This window comes from Littorina saxatilis, linkage group LG15 (genome assembly GCF_037325665.1).
Source record: "Littorina saxatilis isolate snail1 linkage group LG15, US_GU_Lsax_2.0, whole genome shotgun sequence".
Lineage (NCBI taxonomy): Eukaryota > Metazoa > Mollusca > Gastropoda > Littorinimorpha > Littorinidae > Littorina > Littorina saxatilis.
This window is the reverse complement of record NC_090259.1, coordinates 2,798,219-2,817,867: the sequence shown is the minus strand read 5'-3', so window position 1 is coordinate 2,817,867 and position 19,649 is coordinate 2,798,219. Positions and strand designations below refer to the sequence as shown.

At 40.8% G+C, this 19,649-nt stretch overlaps 1 protein-coding gene across 1 annotated transcript; it reads right to left on the bottom strand.

Moving 5' to 3' along the window:
• Window positions 1-274: 274 nt before the first annotated feature.
• LOC138948205 (phytanoyl-CoA dioxygenase domain-containing protein 1-like) lies at window positions 275-19,308 on the bottom strand. Its single transcript, XM_070319705.1, has 10 exons — window positions 19,015-19,308; window positions 18,372-18,509; window positions 17,340-17,415; window positions 16,998-17,101; window positions 14,879-14,941; window positions 14,476-14,497; window positions 13,640-13,765; window positions 11,052-11,180; window positions 10,133-10,259; window positions 275-4,765 (listed from the first exon to the last, which is right to left on the bottom strand). The coding sequence occupies exons 1-10, from the start codon at window positions 19,042-19,044 to the stop codon at window positions 4,714-4,716; spliced, it is 867 nt and encodes a 288-aa protein (XP_070175806.1). The 5' UTR covers window positions 19,045-19,308; the 3' UTR covers window positions 275-4,713.
• Between the last annotated feature and the right edge of the window lie 341 nt (window positions 19,309-19,649).

Sequence of the window (19,649 nt, the reverse complement as noted above, 5' to 3'; positions counted from 1 at the left end):
GCAACACACACACACACACAACCCTCCTACACTGGTCAAAAAGACACGTAAAAAGAAAAATTGTGACATGCTAAGGGAGGCTGTTTGGCGCCTGTAGAAAGAAAAACGCCAAACATGATTTGTAATCCCAATCGGTATTATGTTGCCGTAATTTCAGTAGAATTTCAAAACATTTTCACAGTGAATGACTGTCAAAATGATTTCTGCCATTTCGAAATTGCCAGAAAGACATATCCTCACAGCATCCTTGCATCATATCAAATGAAAGATGAAATGAAAAAGACACACTAAAGCTGACATTAAGAACAGCCATTTTTATTTTCAAAGAGTAAACTTTGAACCTGCCAAAAATTGGAAAAACAAATGGTAACAGTTCATGCTGATTAAAAATAGGTATATTGCACAACAAGGCAAGCAGAGGTACACAGAAATGACCGTGTAAATGCCCTTTAAAAGGATGTTCCAAGACCTGAACCTGCAATACAATAGGCATTATATGCTTCAGTTAGTAATCTTAAAAACTATGTATTGTTTTTGTCATGATACAAATTGAATAAAAAAACGCTCGCGCTGGACCCGAGTACTCTTCAGACTTGCTCGCTCCCCCAGTATGAAAGTTTTTGTCTTGTGCACGTGGATTTAAAAAAAAAAAGAAAAAAAAGAAAAAATAATTTATTTTACACAATTAAAAAAATTATTACAGTAAAATAAAACATTAAAACGTTCATAATAAACAATAGTAAACAAGAATTTAAAAAAAAATAGACCGCCCATGCCGGGAATCGAACCCGGTGTCGCTGGCTGGCTGGCTCTTTTATTAGCCGCACAGCAGTTCTATCCCACCGTGAATCGCGCCCACCGCCAAGAGTTGTTTTTGTGGATTATTTCGCATTTAGGTCCCAGGTAACATTATGAAGTTTTAATACGATCAATCGGACCTATTATCAAGTTAGTGTATCAACTTTTGAACGAACTGCGCCCAGTAGTTTCCCAGCAATAAGCTGTTAAGTCGAGACAGACAGACACACAATTAAAGTCTGCTGGACCCTAGTACTGTGTACTCGGGGATACAGTTTTGTTTAAACCAGTTGAACCTGCCCTGCATGGCAACCACCTCTTGAAAACGACCACCTGCCCCATCAGGACCACCTCAAAGAAACCCTGGTAATGTTCAGTGATGGCGCTAGTATTTTTTTCAAACGGGTACGCAAACTTTTATGATGCAAACAGTCCAGAAAAAAACCGGTAGGCTGGTCATTGGAACCAGTAAGAGTCTAACTCAGAGTACTGTTTTTTGTTTGTTTTACCAGCGAAAAAAAAGACAGTAGTTCTAAAAATCAACCGGTAGGTCATACCGGCAGCCAATTTTGTTCCGGTATTTTTTTGTTTCAACCGGTAAAATACCGGTTAACGCCAATACTGACTGTTCTTTCCCAAATGATTCCCCTTTCCATAACGACCACCTGTCTAAAAGGACCACTTTTGCTTGTTCCCTTGGCTGATTGTTATAGACAGGTTTTACTTTACGTTTTCCCTAAAGACCATTTTGTTATTTACGACAGATTTTTTCCAGGCTATATGTGAGATAAAAGTTTGTTTTGTTCCTTGGACACAAACCTAATCTCGACAGTCTAGCTGCTTCCTGTCCGGAATGAGAAATTTCCTGAAGTAATATCGTTAAAATTACCTCTTGTTTGAGTCCCGCAGTGGGGCACTGCGGTTATGAAATTAAAAGCCCCTCCTGTTTTTGGAACCGCAGGAGCTTTCTAGTTTGCTGTTAGGTAGATTTTTGGTTCCTCTTTCCTGTCATGCTCTCTTTTTCTTCATGAATTCTTTTCTTTTTTCTGCCTTCTTGCTCATTCACCTGTATTTTTTCCAAAAATCTCTTCTCTTGCCGCTTGTCTCGCGATTCATGTATAGTTTAATCTGTTAGTGTTCTGATGTAAGTCCAGCAGTAGATAGGTTAAGCCTATTTTAACATACTGGAAACTGGTAATCTTCCAGTAGGTATTAATTTAGTTTTACTAAAGCCTGCTGGGACACAAGTAATGGGTTAGTGCATTTGTAAACAGGAATCGCTTGACAAGTGGCCCCCTTCATCCCCCCCTTCCTCGTCCTGATATGGCTCTGCGTAGTCGGCTGGACGTTAAGCAACAAATAAACAAACAAACTCTTGTTTGAGGATGAAATTTCGTCTAGTTTCAAGATGGAATTAATTCTTTTTTCAGGAGGAAATCGCTTTTTCCATTTCAATGCTTGTTATTGTCTCGAGTGAAAGGAGGCTGGTTCCGCATAACTCTCAGTTACCATAGCGACTCTATTACACGTCATGCATTTAGAGCGGTTACCATAGCGACTCTATTACACGTCATGCATTTAGAGCGGTTACCATAGCGACTCTACTACACGTCATGCATTTAGAGCGGTTACCATAGCGACTCTATTACACGTCATGCATTTAGAGCGGTTACCATAGCGACTCTATTACATGTCATGCATTTAGAGCGGTTACCATAGCGACTCTATTACACGTCATGCATTTAGAGCGGTTACCATAGCGACTCTATTACACGTCATGCATTTAGAGCGGTTACCATAGCGACTCTACTACACGTCATGCATTTAGAGCGGTTACCATAGCGACTCTATTACACGTCATGCATTTAGAGCGGTTACCATATCGACTCTACTACACGTCATGCATTTAGAGCGGTTACCATAGCGACTCTACTACACGTCATGCATTTAGAGCGGTTACCATAGCGACTCTATTACACGTCATTCATTTAGAGCGGTTACCATAGCGACTCTATTACACGTCATGCATTTAGAGCGGTTACCATAGCGACTCTATTACACGTCATGCATTTAGAGCGGTTACCATAGCGACTCTATTACACGTCATGCATTTAGAGCGGTTACCATAGCGACTCTATTACACGTCATGCATTTAGAGCGGTTACCATAGCGACTCTATTACACGTCATGCATTTAGAGCGGTTACCATAGCGACTCTATTACACGTCATGCATTTAGAGCGGTTACCATAGCGACTCTATTACACGTCATGCATTTAGAGCGGTTACCATAGCGAATATCATGATTTACACAAGAAGGAAATTACAGTATTGTGAACAAACGACCAAAACAATCAAAGGAGATAAGCAGATAACAGATAACGTTCATGCTGATTATAACTACATGTACCGGTCTGATTATAACTACATGTACCGGTCTGATTATAACTACATGTACCGGTCTGATTATAACTACATGTACCGGTCTGATTATAACTACATGTACCGGTCTGATTATAACTACATGTACCGGTCTTTCTTGAAATATGGGTGTGTACATTCCTGTTGATAATATTTTTTAAATGTGTCAGGGTATCTTTGACTAGTTGTTGATTGGAAGATAACAAGGATACAGTATATTGACAAAGAATGAAAATAAAATACATGTAAAGTACGTACCAAATTGCTCCGTTTAACATCATACTTAATTCCTACATGTGAAAAAGCAACATTATTTACATGGGCAACATTCACTTGGCAAGAACAAGTGGTATGTTTATACAAATCCTGCAAGACAGAATAATATCCTGCAAAAGATTTCATCATAAAGGGGGAACAAATTACTGAAACAGGTGAGCAAAATGGCAATCAGAGATCAACAAATATTCATTAATCAAATATAAAACAAAAAAACAAAACAGTAGTTCATCATTGAGGCAAAGTAGAGGCATGATTTTACACACACAAAAAAGCTGAAAATCAATTATAATAATAATAATAATAACTGGCATTTATATAGTGCCTTATCAGAAGTTCAAAGCGCGTGACAACAATACATGTATACAAAATTCATACAATCACTATCAGATTCAAACAACACATCATGCACATCTCACATCCCCAGACTCTATGCTAAGCAACTATCCGTAATGTTGTTGACGTAATGTTGTTGAACAAGTGAGTTTTCAAATTGGACTTAAAAGATGAAATGGATGGAGAGTGACGTAATTGAAAGGGGAGTGAATTCCACCACTCACACACACAAAATTACATATCATGGACATTTATATTAAAGCTAAAAAAAAATCCTGGTTTGGCCAGCCAATCTCAGAATCATCATCACTGTACATACCGATTTTTGAACTACAGAAGACAGCAGATACCATCAAGAAATTCTTCTTCCTCTTCTGCGTTCATGGGCTGAAACTCACTCCAGGTAAAATCATGTTTTCTGCACAACTGGGTTTTAATGTCTATAACAGTGGTTACCCCACCATTTTGGCAGCTATACTACGATTTCGAAGGACAAGAAATTAAAACTCATATTTCTGAACACACGCACAGTATCTGAAACTGGGATAACAAGTTTTTCCATCCTAGCTACTCTCAGTATCTAAAACTGGGATAACAAGTTTTTCCATCCTAGCTACTCTCAGTATCTGAAACTGGGATAACAAGTGTTTCCATCCTAGCTACTCTCAGTATCTGAAACTGGGATAACAAGTGTTTCCATCCTAGCTACTCTCTTAACGCAAGGGCTTAAAATGAGCTTGATCTGTAAGGTTGAGGTCCCTGCCCCCGATCATTCATACATGAAGAAGAGAATCTTTAATAATCACAAATGAGGGTAAATTAGGAAGACAGTACACAGTATCGACCGTCCTGTTCTTGAGCGTCGTCCAGGTGGTGAAGGTTTTCAGGACTCCGAGTACAGGTGTTTGAAGGTTCCAGCCTCCGTGGGTAACAGCCTGAAAATGGTCAAAGATGACAGTACACATAATGATGTTAATACAGTGGAACCCCCCTTTTAAGACCTCCAATGTGACACTTCCTCCCTTTAGAATTTTTTAAATATACCCCCTTTTTAAGACTCCCTCCTTTTAAAGACCTGATTTTGTCAGATTAAAGACCTGATTTTGTCAGATTAAAGACCTGATTTTGTCAGATTAAAGACCTGATTTTGTCAGATTAAAAACCTCATTTTGTCAGATTAAAGACCTCATTTTGTCAGATTAAAGACCTGATTTTGTCAGATTAAAGACCTGATTTTGTCAGATTAAAAACCTGATTTTGTCAGATTAAAGACCTGATTTTGTCAGATTAAAGACCTGATGTTGTCAGATTAAAGACCTGATTTTGTCAGATTAAAGACCTGATGTTGTCAGATTAAAGACCTGATTTTGTCAGATTAAAGACCTGATGTTGTCAGATTAAAGACCTGATGTTGTCAGATTAAAGACCTGATTTTGTCAGATTAAAGACCTGATGTTGTCAGATTAAAGACCTGATTTTGTCAGATTAAAGACCTGATGTTGTCAGATTAAAGACCTGATTTTGTCAGATTAAAGACCTGATTTTGGCAGATTAAAGACCTGATTTTGTCAGATTAAAGACCTGATTTTGGCAGATCAAAGACCTGATGTTGTCAGATTAAAGACCTGATTTTGTCAGATTAAAGACCTGATTTTGTCAGCTTAAAGACCTGATTTTGTCACATTAAAGACCTGATTTTGTCACATTAAAGACCTGATTTTGTCAGATTAAAGGTCTTTAGAGGGAGGTTCCACTGTACGCTAAGACATTCATTTATATCACATACTTGAGAGAGACCACCCATGAAATAACAATATCATTCAATTCACCAGTTAGTATAGTATGTAAATCAGGTCGTGTCAAACTAGTCTGGCAGGGACCTGATTTTCCACTGCTCATGATGCCCCGATCACCGAGACAAACCTCTTGTTTATATGCTTCAAATGTGTAAGAGCAGACCTGTTTACCCTAAACCTGAGGCAAGAGTACTTTTTCAAAAAGTTGAGTGTATTTTTCAAAAAGTTGGTGTACTTTGCAAGCAAAGCCATATGGGCTAGGGAAAACGTACGCGTGGGTGCAAACGTGTTTGTGTAAGAATAGCATGTCTTGTGACCATCTTCAGAATTTAACTCCTTCCGATACAACAGGGATAAAACAATATTATTTACCTGTCAGTTTATAACATTATAACCAGTGTCTTCCAAGCAGATTGATAATGAAAAGATGAAGTTCGTGAAATAACATCTGCGGTTGACAGTGGCAAGTTCATTTTTACAATCATCTCAGAAATCATTGCTTCAGCACGGACTACAGCCTTTTCTTCTGGCAGGATTTACTTTGCGGGAATGAACTTCATAATTCCTTGGCAGCTTTCAGCGGATTTCTTTGCAGCAACCTTGTCCATGTGAGTTTTGGAACTGCAGTGTCGTTCGATGTCATATTTTCCAGCATGGGCAACGGAGAAATCTGATTTACAATACTTGCAGTGTGCATGACTTTTTTCCCATAGTAGACTCCACAATTCCTGGCTCTTTCTTATATTTCTCCAAGAAAATCTGCTGCTTCAGATGTTTAGACTTGGTACAGTCATCCGAAACTGGCACATTTTACCGCCTCATTTTGCCACGATTGTCCAGACGATCGCACGTGCCAACAACTGAACAAGGTTTCCACAGCTGAAGACTCGCTGTCATGGTTATCTCCCTTCGACCGAAACCGGTATCAGTGGTACCATCCCGTAATCAGCACACCAACACCGGAAAACGTATTCTAGACTTTTTCTTGTGCGTATTTTGTGCGTGTGTCGCGTATTTGCGTACTGATAATAATTTGGAGTACAAAATACGCCCAAATCGTACTGGTAAACAGGTCTGGTAAGAGTCATACATATATGTTTACATGTGCTCATGCACTCATAAGCAATCCCTGTTCATAACACATGCTCACATCCGCGTGTGCTTGAGGCGCTGTCCTCTTTCAGTCCCTTAACATAGAGGGTCATGGGAGGAGGTGGGGAGGGGGTGGGGGGGTTGGAAGCATGATGGACTTAGCTTAGAGAACATCAAGCGCTATATAAATCTCCCATATCTTCTATATATATATACGACTTGTGTCTGTGTGTGTGTTTGTGTATCTGTGTATTTGTGTATTTGTGTGTTTGTGTATGTGTGTATTCGCCATGCACGGCCAAAGTTCTCGATGGATCTGCTTCAAATTTGGTGGGCATATTCAGGTAGACCCGGGACACGACACAACCTGGTCGATATTTCAACACGTGCTCTCAGCGCGCAGCGCGGAACCGATTTTGGTTCCACCTCAGCTATTTTGGTTCCACCTCAGCTACCCGGGCCCCCATACCGACACACCAAAGCCAAAGTTCTCGGTGGATCTTTTTCAAATTTGGACACCGTATTCAGCTACACCCCGGACACAATATCATCGATGAGATATTTCAACACGTGCTCTCAGCGCGCAGCGCTGAAATGATTTTGGTTTTTGTGTTCATTTCACCATTATAAGTAACTCTTCCTTATCTTCTCATCTTCTCCAGGTTTTCAGCGTTTACCTCCCTTCCTTCGTATGGTGCACTAATATAGTGTGAGTGGAGCGTCTTCGGATATTCCCGGCGTTCTGTTACTGTTACTATTTTTAGAAGGTCAACGCAGTGTCCAGAACGTAAATTGGACCCGTAAATTATCCTCACTGTCAAAGTGCAAAGGTCGAATCAATTTATAGCCACGCGAAAAATACACTGTCATCTATCTCTCTATAGATACGGCTTCTCTGTGTTTTTGTGTGTGTGTGTGTGTGTGTCTCTATGTGAGCAACACCTGTGCATTGTTCAGTTCTGTTTGTGATGTGGTCTGGCGGCTTTTGTGTAATTTTATGTACTGGCCTTCGTTTGAGAAGCTCTAACTTGCTCAGTCCTGTTTGAGTGGAGTTCGCCTCCAAAGGTGATTAACACGGTTACATTCGTCGACAAGGATGGGACTCGATATGGTCAGGAATGGCATTATGGCCACTGAATCATTTTCGTGCTGTTCCCATTCCACGAATCTGGGAGGGACCTAAGCTTGGCGAGCTTGGCGGGTCCATTTTTCGGACCCGGCGAAGCCGGCGTACGGCTCTAAGTACTTCTTCCCGGCGAAGCCGGCTACCCGGCGAAGCGGGTATTCATTCTAGTCTTCTATATATATATACGACTTGTGTCTGTGTGTGTGTCTGTGTGTGTGTCTGTGTATCTGTGTATCTGTGTATTCCCCATGCACGGCCAAAGTTCTCGATGGATCTGCTTCAAATTTGGTGGGCTTATTCAGAGAGACCCCGGACACAACCTCATCGATGAGATATTTCAACACGTGCTCTCAGCGCGCAGCGCTGAACCGATTTTGGTTCCACCTCAGCTATTTTGGTTCCACCTCAGCTACCCGGGCCCCCATACCGACACACCATAGCCGCTACACCACATCACAACGCCAAAGTTCTCGGTGGATCTTTTTCAAATTTGGACACCGTATTCAGCTACACCCCGGACACAATATCATCGATGAGATATTTCAACACGTGCTCTCAGCGCGCAGCGCTGAACTGATTTGGGTTTTTGTGTTCATTTCACCATTATAAGTAACTCTTCCTTATCTTCTCCAGTGTTTGGCGTTTATCTCCCTTCCTTCGTGTGGCTTTCCCGTTCAGTTGTAAGTTACTACTATTTTTAGAATGTCACTGCGCTGTCCACTGCGCTGTCCACAACGCTTCCCTTGCACCCGTAAGTTGTTCTTACTGTCAAAGTGAAAAGGTCGAATCAATTTATAGCCACGCGAAAAATACACTCTCACCTATCTCTATATATTTATAGATACAGATATGCATATATATATACGGCTTCTCTGTGTGTGTGTGTGTGTTTGTGTGTGTGTGTGGGCAAAAACCTGTGTATTGTAGAGTTCTGTTTGTGATGTGGTCTAGCGGCTTTTGTCTGTCTGTATGTTCTGGCATGTGAGAAGCCACAGCAGATAATATAGGGCTAAGAAATAAGCTCTAAAATTCTCAATCCCGTTTGACAGGACTTCGCCTTCAAAGGTGATTGTGGTGAACCGCAACGCTGTCTGTCTCTGTCTCGCGCCCTTCACCCCAAATTCCCGTTTCTGAGTTACTATTTTTAGAATGTCACTGCGCTGTCCAGAACGCTTCCCTTGCACCCGTAAGTTGTTCTTACTGTCAAAGTGAAAAGGTCGAATCAATTTATAGCCACGCGAAAAATACACTCTCACCTATCTCTATATATTTATAGATATAGATATACATATATATATATACGGCTTCTCTGTGTGTGTGTTTGTGTGTGTGTGTGTGGGCAAAAACCTGTGGATTGTAGAGTTCTGTTTGTGATGGGGTCTAGCGGCTTTTGTCTGTCTGTATGTTCTGGCATTTGAGAAGCCACAACAGATAATATAGGGCTAAGAAATAAGCTCTAAAATTCTCAATCCCGTTTGACAGGACTTCGCCTGCAAAGGTGATTGTGATGAACCGCCACGCTGTCTGTCTCTGTCTCGCGATTCACCCCGGCAAAGCCGGGTATTCCTCTAGTATATATATATACGACTAGTGTCTGTGTGTCTGTGTTTGCGATGCACAGCCAAAGTTCTCGATGGATCTGCTTCAAATTTGGTGGGCATATTCAGGTAGACCCCGGACACAACCTGGTCGATGAGAATTTTCAACACGTGCTCTCAGCGCGCAGCGCTGAACCGATTTTGGTTTTTCTGTTCGTCTTCCCAGATCCATTCCCAGTAACTCTTCCTTATCTTCTCCAGTGTTTTGCGTTTATGTCCCTTCCTTCGTGTGGCGTCAATCCATATTCCCGTTTCTATTTTTAGAAGGTCATTGTCGACAACGCTCAATCCATATTCCCGATATACTATTTTTAGAAGGTCACTGTCCCGGCAAAGCCGGGTATTACTCTTCTTTATCTTCTCCAGTGTTTTGCGCGTTTATCTCCCTTCCTTCGTGCGGTGCGCCGGCAAAGCCGGCGTACACCCGGCTTACCCGGCACAGCCGGGTATTCGGATCGACTTCTTCCCAGCGAAGCCGTACCCGGCGAAGCGGGTATTCATCTAGTGTATATATATATATGGACGCCATGTCAAATACGTCATGAAACGATAAATGATATGATATTTTCACGATACAATAATTTTATAACGATATTTTTAAGAAACAGACAAAAGTTGCTTTTAACTGTTTATCTAGACTATTGGTCGAATAAACTTCAAGATGAAGATACAAGGCTGATGAAAACTGACCAGTTTCTGCCATCGTAGACACTGTTGGCATGGTCATACATGTGGAAGGTGTAGATTTCTCTGGACTTGTCCGAGTAGTTGTGTTCACTTTTGTGTACAACTTCACCATGAATCACCACCAGAGTTCCTGAAAAATATGGGCATCAGTCACTGCAGACATTGTGCCTTTGTTTGTCCCTTCATTCTGCATGATGTGCTATGTCGGCATTATGTGCTATGTCGGCATTATGTGCTATGTCGGCATTATGTGCTATGTCGGCATTATGTGCTATGTCGGCATTATGTGGCATGTGCCATGTCGGCATTATGTGCTATGTCGGCATTATGTGCTATGTCGGCATTATGTGCTATGTCGGCATGATGTGCCATGTCGGCATTATGTGCTATGTCGGCATTATGTCGGCATTATGTGCTATGTCGGCATGATGTGCTATGTTGGCATTATGTGCTATGTCGGCATGATGTGCTATGTTGGCATTATGTGCTATGTCGGCATGATGTGCTATGTCGGCATTATGTGCTATGTCGGCATTATGTGCTATGTCGGCATTATGTGCTATGTCGGCATTATGTGCTATGTCGGCATGATGTGCTATGTCAGCATTATGTGCTATGTCGGCATTATGTGCTATGTCAGCATTATGTGCTATGTCGGCATTATGTGCTATGTCGGCATTATGTGCTATGTCGGCATTATATTAACAGAAGTATTTTCTCCTTACATGTGCTCTTCTCAAGTTTGAAATATCAATTTATAACATCTGAGATTTAAAAAGTTATAACAAGCCAGCATAAAGACTTTACTTACTATCAAACTGTGCAGTGGTGCGGATCATTTGTGTGCTGCTGCTGCCCGGTTTAGGTTTGGGAGTGGGTGGGAAGGGAGAGGTGTGGGGTGGAGGTAGCTGTGTATGCATACCTTTTTTGACGGGTCCAGAAACAAACTTGGAGTTATCAAATTCTGCAGCTTTGCCGATCATCTCTGTGGTACTGGTTCCTGGTTCGGGTTTGGCCTTACGCACCATTCTGAAGTTGCCAAGAACACCATCTGGAAGACAGAAAAAAAGACTAGAGATAGAATATAATATGGTAACAGCTAGACAATATATGTGTCCGACACCAATGAAAGAGTTTGTCTTGAACATGGCAGGCAGTCTGCAGAAGACCCCAAACCCAAACACTGCATTATATTCACAAACATCACCGTGTACAACCCACACTTTTTACATCGAATCTTTCTTTCTTATGTGCATTTAGTCCAAAGCGTGATACGGCGAAAGTTAAACAAAATGAATGATTAAGATGCTCTATTTTCCTCAGTGAAAGTGTATTCTCCACGAAAGATTATGACAAAACTGTCAGACAGGTTTAGAATCTGGTGTTAAATCATTTTAGGTGTGCAAGTCAACATATCGAATGGAAATAAATAAATAAATACGTAGAGGTTACATGCCGAGTCTCAGTGATTATTAAAAATAATGGTCGAAGTTAGCGGATCATGAAAAATGCGAGCTTTAGCGAGCTTTTTCATGACCGCGAACTGAGACCATTATTTTTTAAAATCACTGAGACGAGGTGTGTAACCTCTTTATTCCTCCTTTCTTCAGTTATTCAAAGAAAAGAGGAGTTTTTTTGCGAAAGTTTGATCGAATCCTAATCTCTCAACCAGTCAACCTGCGCAGGCGATCGATTAATGCGCGGTTGTATAGTTCCGTGCAAATCATTCCATTCTGTTAACACTTCTTGTCAGTTTTCCTATTTTGGGCTAAAATCAAGTACACAGATATGCTGTTATTCTGCTGTGGCGGCAAAGGCAGATATTGTGTGTTCTGTATATGTTTTGGTATCGCTTAGGATAATGTTTTTCGTCAAATGGGACTAGCAGACGAACTTTTGCACCCGTGTTCCAACGTTAAAAACTGTATGAAGTTCAGTTTTCTGGGGAAAATAGTGTATGAAACCCCTTTATGTTGTTTAAATTGATGAGATGTGTGCATTTGGTTGCGTGTGATCTGTTTATTAAATGAAATATTGTTGAAAACTGACCGTCGGATTGCAGTCTGTTGTCGAAGGAACTGAGTGAAAAGAAGGGGAACTACTCTTGTCGCTAGACAAAGTATGAGTTACTTGCCTTGGGAAATTGCTTGTGATGAACGGTTTGAGCACGGGAGATCTTGATTCAGAAAACAACCGAACTCATGGATTTTATATGGAGATTCATGTGTTCAGGCCTGTAGTTGTTAATTTAAATGCGGTATGTTTGTATTGTTTGCTCCAGAGATGTATACTTCGTACATTAGAGCGTTCAGAACTTTTCAGTCGCAAAAAGTAGTACCGAAACAGAACAACCTCTCAACCCATTGCACTATCGAGGATTCAGGCTGTTGCTGGGTCGTTATTTGTTTGGTTGCTGGGTCATTATCGAAAAATAACTACCCCTACAAGTTTACAGAGGTAAAGAAGCAGAGGGGGGAATAAGAGAATTTATAACGCCCACATATTTTACCACAAGGCGACTCAAGGAGCACTCATACACATTCTTTACCACAAGGCGACTCAGGGAGCACTCATACACATTCTTTACCACAAGGCGACTCAAGGAGCACTCATACACATTCTTTACCACAAGGCGACTCAAGGAGCACTCATACACATTCTTTACCACAAGGCGACTCAAGGAGCACTCATACACATTCTTTACCACAAGGCGACTCAAGGAGCACTCATACACATTCTTTACCACAAGGCGACTCAAGGAGCACTCATACACATTCTTTACCACAAGGCGACTCAAGGCGACTCATACACATTCTTTACCACAAGGCGACTCAAGGCGACTCATACACATTCTTTACCACAAGGCGACTCAAGGAGCACTCATACACATTCTTTACCACAAGGCGACTCAAGGAGCACTCATACACATTCTTTACCACAAGGCGACTCAAGGAGCACTCATACACATTCTTTACCACAAGGCGACTCAAGGAGCACTCATACACATTCTTTACCACAAGGCGACTCAAGGAGCACTCATACACATTCTTTACCACAAGGCGACTCAAGGAGCACTCATACACATTCTTTACCACAAGGCGACTCAAGGAGCACTCATACACATTCTTTACCACAAGGCGACTCAAGGAGCACTCATACACATTCTTCACCACAAGGCGACTCAAGGAGCACTCATACACATTCTTTTGCATTCCTGGAGCTCCTTTCAACAACGCGTGTTAGACGCGTGAACAGAATTCAGGAGGAAGCATGCTGGGTATTTTCGTGTTTCTATAACTCTGACAAGGATTACAGGATTTTTTCGTGTGCACTTGGTCTTGTGCTTGCGTGTACACACACTGTTTGTCAGTCCCTTGGGTGGTGGTTACAGACAGGTACAGCTGTATTTCTGGAGAACATGTATTGGTGAAAAATCTCATGTCTGCCAAATTTAGTTTTCCAAACCTACAAAATTAAAATTCACAAATCAAATCTTGTTGCCATGACAACCTTTGTGGGAACCAGGTGTGAACCACAGGCACCCATTTTCCAGTGTAGCGTCTTCCAGAGCAATCCATAGACCGACCAAGCGCTGAGGTGTGGTGTAGAGAAACGATGAATCCTGGTGGGGAACCACTGCCACAGACACAACAATAGTCATGTTCAATTAAATTTTAATGGAGCGAATGAAACGCAACAGATTACACAATCCCATTTGAACAAAAAATGTCATACAATTCCTTGCACTGCATGTACCAGGATAGTTTATTTGTGTAACACAAGCATCTTAGATCAAAAATACAGACACCGACACACAAATTCAACATCTCCCACAATATAATAACAATCAACAAATTGAAGGGAGTCAGAACCTCTCGTTATTGATTCAGTTTGACAACTCATACTAGCCGAGCACCATTGCATAAATACTTCAGGAGAAGACCCAAAAATAGTGCAATGCAATTGAAAGTCAAAAATGGAACATTTTGTGGGGGAGCTGCCTCTTGGCCCTGATAGGGGGCCTAATTATGGTGCCCTGTGGATCCCCCGCATATTTGCAGACAAATCCTCATTGAGCTTGGGACCGTCCCTCAGATAAAAGACTATCATGTTTTCTGATTAATGTAAGTTTCATAATACTGGGATGGCTATATATTCAGTGACATTCTCGTATGTTTATGAAGCTTTTGATTTTGCAGTACTTATACATTTAACACAACTAGGACTATGTGCTGCATAGAATAGCCAGACACAAAAATGTAAGCATAATCTGTTAATAATATGTAATAAGCATGTTGCTTCAAAAGTAATATTACTGGCTCTCATGACCATTGGGTACCGCTTACCTTTTCCTCCGATCTTTGGTTGCTGCAAAAACACAAAGCTTGCTTTGGTCTAGATCTGATGTTATGCTCTAAACATATATGCATTGGAATAAAAATGTTTTGGTTCTACAAAGTGGATAGAAAGATCAAAACTAATGAATTCAAATGGTATTTTCAAACATTAGTGTACAACTAAAATACAACTGAACTAGGCCATTCCAGTTCACAAAACACTGTCTTTTTTAATCTTTAGTCAATGTATGCCAATTTCCAGAAAAAGAAAAACTCCATCTACTTTATAATTTTCAAGTTCCTCTTTTTCCCACCACTCAAACTCATCTGCATGAATGTGTGCTTGAGATGTATCATTAAAAACATTGCCAAAAGAAATTATTGTTAGGATTGGTCAACAGTTACTGCTCACCTTGAAAATGTACATACTCTGACAGATGACAGGGTCCTCCAAACAGAGCGCTTTTGCTACATTCTGAAAGTATAAACGAGAGGCGAAGCCTTCAAGGCTCACGTAAGAAATCGACAAACAGTAACACAAACTCAATCACTCCGTCACACACACACACACACACACACACACACACACACACACACACACACACACACACACACACACACACACACACACACACAGAAATAGCATAGGTGAAACTGTGCAAGGTAGCGAGACACTAGATCTGTCTGTCTGCATGTAGCCTACTTACAGGGACACGACTGCCAACTAGTCTCGGCCCGCTCAAAAAACCAATGACCGAGACTTTCAGTAATTCCTTCGCGTGACGTCAAACCCTCTTACGTCATAATGTGACGTCAATGTAATGTGACGTCTTCAAATGTTAGAGTTTCTACCACATACATACATACGCACAGACAGACAAAAGTTAGCATCGCATAGGCTACACTTACGTGAGCCAAAAAGATTGAATATATTCAGTCTTACACATAAAACAAGAGTGATAAAAACTGAGTGTATATTCAGTTGGCCTGCTTGTCCAATGGCTTTTTCCTTACAGTGGCACCTCTCATGAGGGGACGTACTTGGGGCCAGCTAAGTGTCCCTACAATGCAGGCGTCCTCTCATAGCAGGCATACTTTAGCCAAGTTTATGGACTAAGGGAACAAAAAAAGGGTCCTTTACAGTGATGTTCCGAGGCGTCGGTCATCGGTCATAGACCGATTTAGGTTGTAAAATGACCGATTGCAAACACCTCTGTCCCGTCAAATGTCCGATCCGATCGCGAAGTCAGCGGTCATTGTCCGATAGTATTACATCTAGAGCGGTCACTGCAAGAAGAATCTGTACAAACTGAAGTATCAAACCCCGTTAAAACGAGTTCGAATCGGGGCCTACTTGAACTTCAATTTTCACTCTCGGTCGAACAATAACACAAGGGACGCAACTCTCGACCGAACAATATTACAAGAGCCACAAATCTCGCTACTTTTGACAGCGATACTTTACTTCCGCCGCCACATATGACGCCGAAGAAAAAGGTTTGCGTGGGAAAAGGGCAGACACTTTTGAGTGGCTTTGTTAAAAAAAAGGACGACACGGACAGTCAAGTTGCAGGGCCTTCGGCCCCGTCGGAGACTGAAGCCTCAGAAGGTGAGCCAATAGATCTACAACCTCAGGAAGAGATGCAGGAAGAGACGCAAGAAACGAAAGTAGCTGTTCAAGCTCACTGAAAATGATCACGTATGACATTCTGAAGTGTGTGAAAGATCACTTGTCACTTGTGACATTAATTCTGAAGCATAGTGTGTGTGTGTGTGTGTGTGTGTGTGTGTGTGTGTGTGTGTGTGTGTGTGTGTGTGTGTGTGTGTGTGTGTGTGTGAAAGATCACTTATGACATTCTGAAGCATGTGTCTGTGTGTGTGAAAGTAACCCTACTGAACACTGTTGCATTTAAAATATTAAAATAAATTTGGAACTGTTCAGTTTTTATTTGCCTTTATTCATATATTCTCAGTCATCTAAAAAGGTTAGGTGCCATGATTGGTTCGCTTGATCTGAATGTCCTATTGCTTTTTTGTAGTCAGGACATGATGTCCTATTAGTTTTTTGATTCAGGACATTTTGTCCTGTTGCCCTCCAGTCCTAGGAACATCACTGCCTTTATTGCGAGTTGTCCTCTCATCAGAGAGGACTCACATAGTAGGTTAAGTGGTACCAGCGATGTGACGCCCCTCGAATAACTGGCAATCTCCCAATAAAGAACACCTTCTGTTGTCCATTTGTCATTACCAAAATATACCTGTCATGGCTGGCTGCCTTCAATGTAGGGATGTAGGGACGTAGGGAGTTCTTTCATCGAAAGAGTGTCCTTTCAAACTTCTGCATCAACTCACCAGACGCAGCCGGGATTCGAACCAGTGATAAACAGTGGTAACGGGCAGTTATAGATGCCCAAAGCATGCTGCCAAAATAAAATGTACAAAATATTTTACCATAGCAATAACCATTAAATCCAGGTGACCACTGTGATTCCACTCGCATTAACTTGAGGCAATCAATGATTGACCATTACCTTGACTTTGTCGCTGAAGGTGACCTTCTTGAATGCAGGATTGAGGCAGTGCAGAGCGTGACCAATCTTGTTGACAGACTTTGTTTTGTCCACGGTCAGCTGACCTGAAAGAAGGACTCGGTGTAAATAAAACGCCAAAACCCCATGTTCTCGGAATAAAATCATGTTTAAACCAAAACTGAATTAAAAAAACATGAAAATAAGTTCTACCACATTGAAAATAATGAATAAATCATTTAAAACCAAAAACACAACAACAACCAAATAAGGAGAAGAAACAAATCAATAAGAAAAGAGAGGAAAACAACACAACAGGTTGTGTGTACTGTAGTATGCACCTACCTTCTTTATTAATGGCCCCATCTTCAAAGAAGAACCTGATTTTGTCTCCACTAGTCATAAAATAGTCATCATTACACTGAAAAAAAAGAGAACATATATTTATGTATCATTTATTTCCTCACAAAATGTAGGTATGTATAAGCGAATGTACAGACAAAAATGACATTTAAGTCATGACTTGCTGCTGGAGACATAAACCAAGTGTAACACACACACACACCCACACACACCCACACACACACCCACACACACCTAGGCGAAGCTATGTTATAGTAGCATGTATTGATCTCAGATAAAATAGACATCTTTTTGGTTCACAACGGTAAGGTAAATGCAACATGTTCTATAAAAAATACTTCAACAATATCTTCACCTAATTAGTACGAAAACTATGACAACACACTCAAACAATACTTTTGTAACGACTGATTGTTCATATGATGCAAACATTTTGCGCCACACCTGTTTTCAAAATCGAACTATCAGATCATGTTTTTATCACATATAATGACAGCCCAATTCATAAGTACCTCAACCTATCGGCATTTGATGCAGTATGTGTGTGTATGAATGACTGTATGAGTGTGTGTGTGTGTGTGCGTGTGTGTGTGTGTCAGAAACAGTAGTGACCAATTCATACTTATACATCAATATTATAAAAGATATTTCACTCTATAGACCTGCATTCACGCATTTTTTTGTGGTTGCAAATCAACGTCGTCATGGAATTTTGGCATAACTCATTATTGACAGCTATTCAGCAGAAGGCCCAAACTCATTATTCTTATAAATATAATGAAATAGTGTTTATATATATTTTTATTTGGTATGGATAGAAATACAAAATAATGTTAAATCATGTATTGTCCATCATGTTTTAAAGAATATTTCTCATGGAGAATGATCGATTTACTTAGTCTAAAGCACAAATTAAAAGTAAAACATCAAAATCACCAAGAATTGAGTTACAAAAAAATTCCAGGACGACGACGAAATATGAAATTACTACCAGTCCTCATATTTAACTGTTACCTGGTCCTCTGTTCTGAACACACTGCGATGTTCATTGGGGTCAAGGTTGTTCATAATATTCGCCATCTCAGTTCTCAAACTCTGCACCTCTTCATCCGTGAGAAAGTCTTCGATGATAGCGTAGCCATCCCTGTCAAACTGCAGATAAGGAGAAAACATATATGTATATATATATCAGATGTTACAAAGTAAACATGTCTTGGCTTAAATAAGAAGGTACATATGTAGCTTCTAAAGACAAACTGATGTCTTCAATCTAAAAAAAATTCTCCTTAAACTGAGTACTTATCTCCTTATTGGAGCAAAAACAGGCTGAGTTAATACAAAATTCCCTCGATACTCAGATTACCGAGTTACCTTCCAGTTTAAGCTTTAAGGGTCAGGGGTGTGGGTAGGTACGAGAGTGGGGACTTGGGTAAAGGGAGGGAGGGAGAGGGGTTAAATCCACGATTGAAGTCTTCAGACTCAAAAAGTCAAAGACTGAAAGAGTTCCACGGAGATGACCTCAGCCTCAGTTGGAAGACTACTCCAATCACACAGATGCTTCAATCAGAAATATCAGGTGTCATTTAACATCTTTGCCTGATTACATGCGTCCTCTCTACCACACATGCACACACATACACGCCTGTATTATTATTACCTGCTCTTTCACCTTTGACATGTCAGCCATAGTTGTTTTGGTGGGTGTCACGAGTCAAGATTTTGAACAGCTAGGCTAGCAGATGCCGTATCTTGCTAAATGTCGATTACCACAGCAATGATCAAGTGCTATCTTGACCGTGTAAAACACTGTCGATTAGAATCGTTTAACTGATCTCGAGTCACTTCTAAGTTTTGTCACAATTATCAAAAAGACAGTGCTAGCTCGCGGGTAAACTCGATGTTAGCAGACGCAAAAAATGGAGCGCAAATTCACACGGGAAGTCACTCAAGACAATACTTTTTGTTCCCAGAATGATTTCCCTTCAACTGCAAAAGTGCAGTGCAAAAGTGGTACCGTTGAGCAACCGGGGACGCCTAAGTTCAGAAAGGGAGTTAACTGGATGGTTCCTGGCACATAAGCTATTTCCACAGTTACCGTTCACGACACCTCATTCAAAATGAGATCTGTCTCTCCCTATGTCAATGGTTCTTTTCTTTTCTCGTTTAAAATGTAATGTTTGTAAGAACAGTTAGCGGTGTTACAAGTGAGGATAGATTTTTCTTTAATTCTACAGGAAAAACGAATGGTAAGCACATACAGCAAAACATTTTCTTTCATACATTTCCTTCCTT